The sequence below is a fragment of the Meleagris gallopavo genome, chromosome 17, assembly GCF_000146605.3.
Source record: "Meleagris gallopavo isolate NT-WF06-2002-E0010 breed Aviagen turkey brand Nicholas breeding stock chromosome 17, Turkey_5.1, whole genome shotgun sequence".
Classification (NCBI taxonomy): Eukaryota; Metazoa; Chordata; class Aves; order Galliformes; family Phasianidae; genus Meleagris; species Meleagris gallopavo.
The window spans coordinates 6,075,735-6,087,043 of NC_015027.2; the positions used below are offsets into that span (position 1 = coordinate 6,075,735).

Consider the following 11,309-nt stretch of genomic DNA (forward strand, 5'->3'; position numbering starts at 1 on the left):
TATTTATCTTCTCTGGAACCCACTGACATACTGCTAAGAAAGCTGCAAGGCCTCTTTCTGTGTGGCAGAGCTCTGAGGACTGCACACTCCCGTTCAAGAGAATGTTCTACTGCTGGCAGCCAGGCTCCTGCTTCCACTTTGCTTTGGAAAAAAATCCCTTGGAGAATCTCATCAGTTAAAAAAAGAAAATGCCATGTGCTGCTTTTTCGTAGGGATAGATAGCACTCCTTCAAAAGCAGTTCTCCCTTCAATTTCTACTAGCACTTTACTGCAAAGTCTCTCTGGGCAAAGAAATAGGACTGAAAAAAATGAAGCTGCTGCTGTTTGACCTTCCAGGCGACTTTCCCAACAGATACGAACCCTGAACATATCTGCACCTTGTGACTAAACCTGTGACTAATCCCTGAGGAGTCAGCTCAAACACCACACAACTCCCCTTCCTTGTTGAAAAAGGAGAACGAGACACCGAGAGAACATCTTGTGAGCTCCAAGCCAAGCATGTCCCCAACAGAAGCTGTGAGAATGCCTCAGTACCCAACCACCAGAACAGCTTTATCTCCTCTATGTGAGATTAGGTCACATCCTTTTGAAACATATGAACGTATGCATCTGTTAAGTTACAGGACTGACTGGGAACTAGACTGCAAGCACTGTCATGTAATAACAATACAGGGCAGCTCCTTGCCCCAGTGAGTGTACCTCATAAGGTAGATGAAAGTAACTGAAACTGTAAAGCAAAGTAAAATCCTCTAATTTCTAACCAGACAGCCTTAAGAACTTAACAAATGCATACCAATGGGAACAGTTGCTTAACTTCAGTGGCCAATAAATAAAATTACCTTTTTGCTTGCTGTTCTGTGCTGTGAGGACCAGATGATAATAAGATGAATGCAAAGACTTTTCCTTTGCTAACACAGACCATGGGGCCATCTGAACTAGGCAGAGTTAACTGCAAGTTCAGAAAGCCATTTAATACTGGAGGACTAGATGACAGCAAGTACCTCCTACCCTGCTTTCCCAAACCAAACATCCTCACATCTGTCCATATTACTTACATTCATCATAAAATCCATAAATTCTATTAATGCTGGCACATTCATGGTTCCCTCTGAGAAGGAAAAAGTTCTCTGGATATTTAATTTTGTAGGCCAATAGAAGACAAATTGTTTCTAAAGACTGCTTTCCTCTGTCAACATAGTCACCAAGGAATAGGTAGTTGCTTTCTGGTGGAAAGCCTCCATATTCAAAGAGCCGAAGCAAGTCATAGTATTGTCCATGGATGTCACCTGTAAAAAGCAGTCAGAAATGGCACGTAACTGACTTTGTGATATTTTACCATTTTTTTATAGAGAAGCAGCACGAACAGGAAAAACCTGCAGACAGATACTGCCTGCAGCATTCCTGAAGATGACATGGTTTGTCTTACTGCTATCACACTACAAAAGTTGATATCTGTGTAAGACATTGACTAAGAACGCATTATGACTTCAGTATGCATCTATTTAGAAATACTCACATACTCATAAAACAAATCCAAGATATACCAAGAAATCAACTCTGCATACTCAAATAGAAGTGTGGCATCCAGTTAATTTCTTTACTTGACTACTGGCTGCAAGACTAGGAACTTCCACTTCATTCTTGATACAGCCGCACTTCAGTAGTGACACTGATGGGAAAACTGCTTGGGGAATTTCCTTTCCTCTATACCATGTCTGGTATTCTCCTGCAACACCCAGTAACTCAAATTCTAGCAGGGAAGTCGGATTGGAAGAAATTGATATTTCTGCCTTTGGTTTAAATCATGGTTTTGTTTCTGGCAAGCAGAACAATAAATCTGTTTTTAAGACTACCACATATTATAAATATTGAACAAGCTACTTCAGAAGCAGATCCGCAGTGCTGGAGCAGGATAAAATACTGCTTCCTGGAACCTCTGCTGGCGTGCATTTACTGAGGATTTATTCTGACATCCTTCATCCTTTTAGCATACCTAGACGTGCACGTGTGAAAAATGAGCAATATCACCATGTGTAAATACGGTGAAACCAAACCAGAGGTGATACAGAAACTTAAGTTTCCAGAAAGAGTTTAAAATTGTGTCAAACCATGGTTCAGCTCTGAACAGCAGCTACCATCAGCTACTGTGTCTCCTTTTTTCTCCTTGCTCAGTGATGACTGATCGGAGCAACAACTGATAGAAAAATTTCTTTCCAAAACTTCTTCTGAATCCCTTTCCCAAGAGACTTGATCAAACAGGACCAGTTACTTTCTGATTTGGGATTTTTTGGTCCCCTCTACAATTCCCATTTACCTCCTTCCCACTCCTCCACTTGAAGCACCCAGGACGGGCTTATTTTCCCTTTTGCTACAATCATTCATCAGTTTCGTAAGCGAAAGCAGCATCTGGTATCCTCTGCTTAAAAGAGGATATCCATCTAAACGCCCTCCACTCCCAACCACGCATCAAATCACAGCACTTACCACATATTTTCAGTGGAGCTTCAAGTTCGAGCAGAATAGGCTGACTGAGAAAAATTTCTCTGGATTTCAAGCACAGTCCTCTGATTTCATTCTCTTGAAGTTGGACATTTTTACCTGGTTTTGATCCTCTCACTGTTGGAAGGAATCAGAAGTCGGTTACCCAAGCCAAGAGTATTCCCAGCATTATTTTAAGAGTGCCTAAACGCCACTAACATCGAATGAGAACGCAACAACTGTTCTTTTACAATTGAATATTTCAACAATATTTTACAATATTCTGTATTTATGCTTAGCTGCTAAACTTTGCTGTCTTATTCAAACTGCTCTGAACTCTTAAAATAAGTTTAAAGTAAGCCAGTATAAATGAATATGGGAATGTCAGACATATGAACATGCCTGTCAGCCCATCACTAGCCGGAAGTTAAGCTAACTACTGACAGATTAAAGCAGTCAGACCACAGGTAAAGCTGAAAAGTAAACAGTTTGAGCCCCAGAATTCATAAAAACAAAACAAAATCCATTTCCTTAGATGAAGAAAATACCCAAGCCACACAAGGTTTATGAAACATAGTTTCATTCTACTCATAAGTCAGGTTTCAGTTACAACTAACCTGAAGGTAGCATGCTACCTGCATTTCATCCTCAGAAAATGCCTCCACAAAACAAGACTTGTCAAAATCTAATGAGCTGGCACACCCTTAATGACTGTTTTACAATCTAAATGGACCAGTCTGACAAATATAATTGTGTTCCTAAAAATTGCCTCGAAGTTACAGAATGTGCTGCAGAAATTAGTAGTACTGAACTGTCATCAATATTGCAAGACAATATTTTAGGCTTTTACTACTCTTATTTCACCCTCCCATGAACTTATTTCACCAATCCCTCAGGAGCACCAGAGCCACAGGAACAGCTGAATGCATTGAACATCTGGCAACTGGAAAGAGAGGTGGGAATCCTTCAAACAGAATTTCTACTCCGTATGATCGGGACTGTGAATACATTTATTTTAGAAGGTTCCTGTAAATCCCATCCTCAGGCTTTCCCACTTCTTGGTTGTGCCAAGAAGGAGGAGGAACAACATGAAAAAAAGTGCAGAGCTGAAGAAAGGGCCTAGGACCAGAATAATTTCTTAAGCACATTAAAATCAAAGCCACCAAACCGATGAATTCTACAACAAAGCTGAGAGGGAGCTATTAGCATCATTAGTGCTTTGAAGAGTCTCTACTACGGAGAGAAATTGACTGTCTCAAACCTACAAAGGATTTAATCAAGAGGGAAACAGCTCACGTATTTCAGAAAAGGAGATTCTTGTTCTTCAGCCATTTAAGTTGAGCTATTTCATTACTCACTTGAAGCCCAGACAAACTCACCTATACTAAAGCAAGCACTGTATTTTCTGTGTTTTCTCCTTAGGCTTTCTCCTTACCAGTCCCTTTGAACACAGTGAAAGGCAACCTGGTAGGAGATTCATCTCCCAGCTCAGGCTGTTTTTTCAATCCTTCACTCTTTCCACCTCCTCCAGTACAACACCTCACAGTGTTTGGTTCCCTTTATCACCTGTCAGTGTTCAGACACAGAACAAGGACACCAGCTTGGCATGAACAAGTTCCTGTAGCTACCAGAAGAGTTTTTCCTCCATTTATCCAATCCACCCTCAGTCACAGACGCCATTTTCTGCTGCCCAAAATATAAAGGAAATGTCTTTTAGCCATAATTTTTCAGCTGTACCTAAATTGCAAGAGCATTTGTCATGGTTAGACTGAGTAAATGGAGTAAGTGGCCCACATTGTTACTGTCACTGCACACCTTTTGGTTTATTAAACAAGAAGAGAGAATTCCAGAGTACAGAGAAGGCTTGGGGTGGAGAGGGTGGAATGTTCTGGGAAGAGTAAGAGCAAGAACTGTTTTCCAGAGGGATTATGTTCTCTTATCAGCATTTAAGTTCCCAACTTTAGTGCAAGTTTCTGATCACAAGCAGAAGACATTGTTCAGTTAGCATGCCTTCCTTAGATGAAGAATAAAGCAGTGACCGTGTTATATTCATTCATAAGAACAACTGTCACTGGGCCCAATCTCTGCTGGCACTTGGTGTTACCACCAAAACAGCTCTCCCCTGCATACCAACTCCTGTCAGAGACCCTAGCCATGCTCACACTGCCTGCACTACAGAATCACTGACAACACTGTAAAGCACACAACCTTTTCTCAAACAAGCTTCAGAATCAAGCTTCAGTCTAAATTACAACATGCAGCGATAGCAACATTCAGTTAAGTGCAGGCCAAAAGTCACTGCTTTAATAACGCTATCTTTCAAGCAATAGATGCTCTTCTATTACCCACTGCCTATGTATTACTGCTCACCACTGGCATTTACTCACATGGTGACACTGAAATTACCACTAAACTTCAAGTATTCCATTAAAATATTACAAGTAATGAAGCATACAAATGAGAGTTAAATCTTTGTCACAGCACTTTATCACGCATGAGGCTTCCCATCCGTGCAGTCATTTCTTCATCCATGCAGTAATTTTCCTAATGCTCCCAAGCAATGAACAAGGTACTAAAAATGCCAAATATCCAGAAGCAATAGTGAACAGAAATGTACAGAAAAAAGTGATCCGCTGGTTAAACTGTGAATGCTAATTTCCCCATTCTTTTCTATAGTAGAATTCATCTTTGATTTTAGAGATGAGATACATGCAGGCAAAAATTCAACTTTTCCATGATTTGCTCCTGCTAGAAATTGCTAAAAAATACATAAAATCAAAACCTGTATCTCACACACATAAGTATTTAAAAAGCACACAATGTAAGCAACACATTGAGTCACTACAGCTTATGAATAAAGCATATGCATTCATTTTTGTTGAAGATTAAATGGAAATCTGAAAACTGACTGTTTCAGATTCAAGTTTCCAAGGTTTCTGACCTATTTCCATTGGACCAGTATAATCCCCGGGCAGTTTTAGTCATTTGGTTGTAGGAATCCTCGGTGTGATCAGGAGATGCTTTGTTGCAGTTTATACAAACTCACTAACACAGATGGCAGAAGGACAGAAGAAAACCAGGAAGATTTGATTCAGTTCTGTACCGTGCTGCCTGCCAATGACAGACATTCACCCAAAATGGGATCAGCACAGGAGAAATGAGCTTGTTCAATTACTTCTACCAGTGGTCTATATACCAGAAAGTTGTACAAAATATTTTTGGCTTCAGAACAATCGAAGATGCACGTTGGCTTGAGAAATCTATATTTTTAGTGCAAGGATTTTCTCAATCATGATGAAAGAGCTGGCAAGAAAATGCAGGATATTCACTGTCTGAATTCTTAAGAGGCTTCCGCGACTGAATCTTAAACGATTTAGCCCCAGTAAGAAGGGCAAAAATAGTATCCTATGAAAAATGTGGTATTCAAAGTTTCTCTTCTCTGATTTGGACCCAAACCAGGCAGCTTGTAGAGATCAGACAGTACACTACTAATTGACAGCTTGGTCAAAGTCAAAAGAGCAGCTGACAGTGCTGTACTCACACATTCGTTCTTTCAATGCATAGAAAATAACCTCTCTGAAATGACAGTCTGGAACTGAGAGCGAAACAAGCTAAAGATTAATCAGTTGAGGGAAAAAGCCAGGCCATTTCAAATAATATTTTATTTACACCTTGTCTCAATACACTGCTGCACTATTTCCAGACAGAAATATATTTCTTTCCTCCTTTAGGCAGAGACATTCTTGCTTTTAAAATTCATTTTGAGAGCTTGAATTTCAACGTCCAGCCTGGGCAGTTTTCTAACAAGCAAAATCATCTGCAATGTATGAGTGAAGGAGCTTAGGAAAAACACCTTCTCCCTTGGCTGGAAAAAAACACAGAAAAGATCACTCCCTGAGACCTGGATGCTCTCTTCTGCAGATTACTCTTCCAAGTCACAGTGACCGAACTAGAAAATAATCCAGCTTCTACAGCTACGTACAGCAAAGCCAATGCAGGAAAGCTTTAAAGGAGAGCAATACATCTGTTGTCCATACAAGAGTTTAAGCCCTATGAAGCTATTGGCATTCTAGAGCTTTTCATTTTTCCAACACGTTAAGCAGATGCCTTGCCATAGCTTTGCAGCAGTGACACCTACGTGCTCTTATCCCTTTGGTGTTTGCTATTCCAGACCTTATTTCTAAGGGTTACACAGGCTCCTCACAGCCTGCTCAAAACACCATGTGATAGATACCAACTACTGAACTGAACTTATTTTTGTGCTTTCCAAGACTGGGAGGAGAGCTGCTGGAAAGCAACAACAGATCCCAGATCCCAGCTTTAAAATGAGGACACAAGCGCAGTATGACAGGTGCCCAGCAGAAGGGGAAAGGAAGGACAGGAAGAAAAGCAGGACCAAGGACATCCCTGCCACTTTGGTGCATGGGGCCAGCACAAATCTTAGCTGCAGTTGCCAGGACCTGACATCCAGGACAACTTTTAGATGTGTCTGAAGGACAGACGGGTCAGAAACTGCGGGATCTTTAGCGTACAGCAATCAGACAGCCTTGTGTGTGCAGTGCAGCAGACTGCATGCAACATTCCATCACCAGCATTTCCCAGTGGTCACAACGGAGCCATACAATTCTTTAGTGAAGGTAATGCTATTACAAAAATAAATATATTACCTGTTAATAGAAAAAGGAAGGATCTTTAAGAAAGGATATTAAAAAACTAACAGATTTCAGTGTTTAGATCCATAAACAGATCTGTGCATTTCTCTGTTCTTCAGTAAGACTTTACCAGAAGCCATCAACTGAAGTGCTGGAATTGAGTCTTTGCATGCAATGTTTTAAAGAAAACAGTCTATCAGCAGCTCAGTTCATTTTTAGCTTATTAAACAAGTCTTTCAGTTTTACCATATTTTACATTAAGATGCTTGAAATCTTAGAGACATTTCCAAAAATACCACAGGTTGTTTTTATCTTGTTTTTGGCAGTTCCTAATGACAGCTTCACGTTTTGTTTTGCACCACAGACACAAAGGGAATAAATAACTTGGAGGTGGTTGATTTTAAAAGGTTTTAGTTTACTTCAGGCAGTATCAACTTTGATCAGATCACTGCAAAATTGAAACTGAAAAGCAACTCCACCAGTGCCCAAGCCTCTAAGGAAAAGTTCTAGACTACTTCTTTTGTAGGGCAACAGTTCACCGCAGCATTATCAAACACAAGATCTTCCATGATCGCAAGGTTTCCATTTTGTAACATATTGTCAAATTAAAGAGCTACAAAGCAACAGGTGCTCGGGCTCAAACCTCAGATGACAAACCCCTTGTTCACTGACTAAGAGATAAAATGTAGCATGTAACCAACTTATCTGAATCCGCAGCAGTGACAGGAATCTAACCTGTCTTCCAGATGCAGAGCTCCTATCTCTGTCATCAAAAATTGCTGCAACATAGCACAACGCAATTAACATTTAGCTACATGAGCTATTGAAAAGCACAGTTTGAGGTCAACGAGTGCTGCCTGTTTATTAGAAACTACCATGGCATCCCAACCTACCAAGCAAAATCTGTCCCAATTTCTGATTAACGTCTGTGAGAATCAGACAGACCTAAGCTAAACAGAAAGCAATCCTTCAGACCCAATCGATGCTGGGTCTGAGCAGAAAGGCACAAAATCAGAAAACTGCCCTTATAAGAAATGGTTTTGCTATTGTCAGAAGTTTATCTGTACTCTTTGGCTTATCTATTTTTGATAATGGGATGATCATCTTTCACCATTTAAAGCAAATTAAAGAGAGTGTTGAGGAGAGAGCATCTCCTCAACAGGTATACAACAGGCATTACTGGGAATAGCAATCTGTCGGTATATAAACAGGGAAGTTAGAGGACTTAGAATATTTTTGCTGATTTTAGTTCACGAACCAGGATTTCAGCTATCAAAAAGGCTACTGCCATTCTGGCCTTGCATGACTTTATCCAAAGCAGCCTCCATTCATTACTTGTTTTCCCTTAATAGCACCTGCAGAGGCTAGAGCATGAAAAAAGATTTTCAGCAACTTCCTTCAGGTGGGTTCCTCTTATGCTGAAATTCTGTTCTTTTACCCTGCTATTTATTATTACCATGCTAAAACTAGGACATGTCAATCTCCTTAACTGGATTTGTTGCCATGAGCACCATTTTCAACCCAGACCCTATCCACTCTGGGTGAAGGATGAGGATAGGGGCTCTTGTTATCAAACGTAATGTAACACAGAAACGAAGCCACTCACTCAGGGACCTCAGAATTTATTTTCACTCATCCTTTGCCCAGAGCCAAGCAGGAACTCCACCACTTCCTGGGAGCCTTTCCATTGCTATGCAGATGACACTGATTTTTCACGTTACTTGCAGCTTCAGTTTAGCAGGCACATAAAGCTGTAAGCTCAGAGCCATGAAGTCAGTGCCTACAGCATTCCTGGAAGGACAGTAGTTTGCTCTTAAGGTTGCCCCTCGTTATTCCTCAGTCATAAAAATACGAGCCTTTATCTGCTATCAAGTACATTTAGGAAACTTTTCAATAGTCACTGCAGGATACTGTCATTTAGTACGCTTTAAAAGCCTTATTCTTGAGAAAACTGTTGTTAGGAAAGTTACTAAAAGCACCAAAAGTAGACAACACGTTCTCCTAGCAGAACACAGCCCTCATTAGTGCTTTCATCAACCTGCTCACTGAGGCTGAGCACGTTACTGAAAAATGCTTTTTTGAGATGTCTCAAAGCCAAATGCCTCTGTGCTACAAACATTTGGAGCAAGAAAGAGTCACCAAATATTTACTTCAGAATAAGAAGCTAAATATATAAATATACCCAGATTTTTTAAAGACTAATTTAATAATTAGCTAACTAGCCCATGGTAGGTGAGACAGCATCAGCTAGTTGGAGGAGAAAGAATAATGTCATTTGATCAGCATAAATACCTCAAATTTCATGAAGTCAATCATGATAGAAAGCAAGTAAAAACCCAACAATGAATAAATTATTGATGCCCTACATTAGGAACAAAAGCAATAATTATGATTCACCAATTAAGCACTTTGCTTTACCTAGGCCATCAGATCCAGCACAGCTCTTGGTCTTCTGACAGCACAGTGCTAAGGTGCCTGACAGGACACAGGTACAACTGCTCACAATGATTTGAGTATTTCATCAGCTATCTCCAGAATACATTTTTTTTCCCTGACCTTTAAAAAGGAAGAAGGGATAATGCCATATTAGCTGCTCATATCCTTTGCATTTTACTAGTACAATTATCTAATGTTTATAAAACCATACAAGTATACATTTTAAGAATAGCACCACTGAAATACTTGATTATGACTGCAACAACCTGAGTGCAGCCTTGTCTTAAAGGCTATCAATTGAAACACATACATCAGACTTGATGGGAATAACACCACCCAGTTGTGTGCCAGCACTACACTGAAAACACCAGGTAAGGCAGAAATGCCTCTTACATTTCCTCACTTATCCCAAATTAAGTAGGATGAGAAACCCTGCACATACTCCAGACTTGACTTTCCCCCCCTCATTTAACACCACACAGATCCGCCCTGTAGAAGTTCAGTCCCACCACCAACCTAACTGCACCTTTGTAATTCCAGGGAAAGAATGAGTCAAATTTTAAACAACCAAAGAGAAGATGATCACAGCAATTCACACAATTTATCTACCTATCCACAATGCAGCACCTGCTAAAATGCACCATCATTTTGCCCTTTCTAGAAGTGAAAAAAATAATGACTGCCACAAAGGTCAACCTTCCCTGCCTGAGAAAAATGTTTACAACAGGCATTTAATAAGCAATAAAAATGCACATCAGCACAGGTGACTCCGGTAATCATTTTAAATACTGAAAAGCCATTACGGCTTCACAGAACTCAAAATCCCAACTGAAATGTCAATAAAGCTAAAACATTTCAGTTCTGGCAGCTGATGCAACCTCCAGTAATGGTATCTTTAGGTACACGTCCACCTCTTGAATGATCCTGGCAGTCAGTAAGCCTTCTGAAGCCTGATTTGCCAGCTCCCATCTCCTCCAAATGTGTGACACAGGTATGAGCTGGGTAAGAATCTATCAGCACAGCACATCTTGCCATTTTTTAAACTTTAAACAAGAAGAATTGTTCAAAATCAGCTGCATTTCCTCCTACGATATCCTATTCCCTGTTTTTAATAACCGGCACTGGAAAAATTGCATTAATTACACCAGAGCAGATCAGGTAAGAATTGTAACTATTACTTGCAGTAAAACTGAGCTCTTATTAATGTCAGCAGAGGTAAGGCACACAAGACCTGACACCACAAACTGTGCTACTAGTGTTTCAGGAAAATCCTGCTCTAAATTTACGAAGGGAAGCCTTTAAATAATTTAAGCCGGGGTAGTTTAAATTGGTAACAGGCACAGCCCACAACGGATCAGAGAAAAAGCCCTATTTACTTTTACTTATTCTAGCTCAGTAATCCCATAATACACCTATGGGATTTTTAGTCCCGAGTCATTTCCCCACCAGCACCGCCGTCCTTTCTGCGCTGCCAGGAGGAAAAACCACGGCACGGCTGAAAGACATTTCCTCTGTTTGCTTCAGCAACACCACAGATGGCCGTACCGGATGGAAACACGTTAAACCCACGAAGCTCCTCAAGCGCCCGCCCTGAGACACAAGGCCGGACCGCGGCAGCTCACCCGAAAGGGTCCCTTTCATTCCGGAGGGCGCGCAGCCCTCTGTGAGCGGAGGACAAAGCGCAGCTCCCCCCCTCTAATACCGGCCCCCACACGCGGCCCGTCCCGGAACCCCCTCCCCCCC

General features: G+C 40.8%; 1 protein-coding gene across 1 annotated transcript in view; it reads right to left on the bottom strand.

The window, feature by feature from the left end:
- PPP1CC (protein phosphatase 1 catalytic subunit gamma) overlaps positions 1-11,309 on the bottom strand; it is a 15,746-nt gene that overhangs the window by 3,720 nt on the left and 717 nt on the right. The window contains exons 2-3 of the mRNA XM_010720170.3: positions 2,485-2,616; positions 1,056-1,286 (exon numbers count right to left, since the gene is read on the bottom strand). Of these exons, the coding sequence (XP_010718472.1) occupies positions 1,056-1,286; positions 2,485-2,616 (363 nt within the window). The remainder of the gene's footprint in view (positions 1-1,055; positions 1,287-2,484; positions 2,617-11,309) is intronic.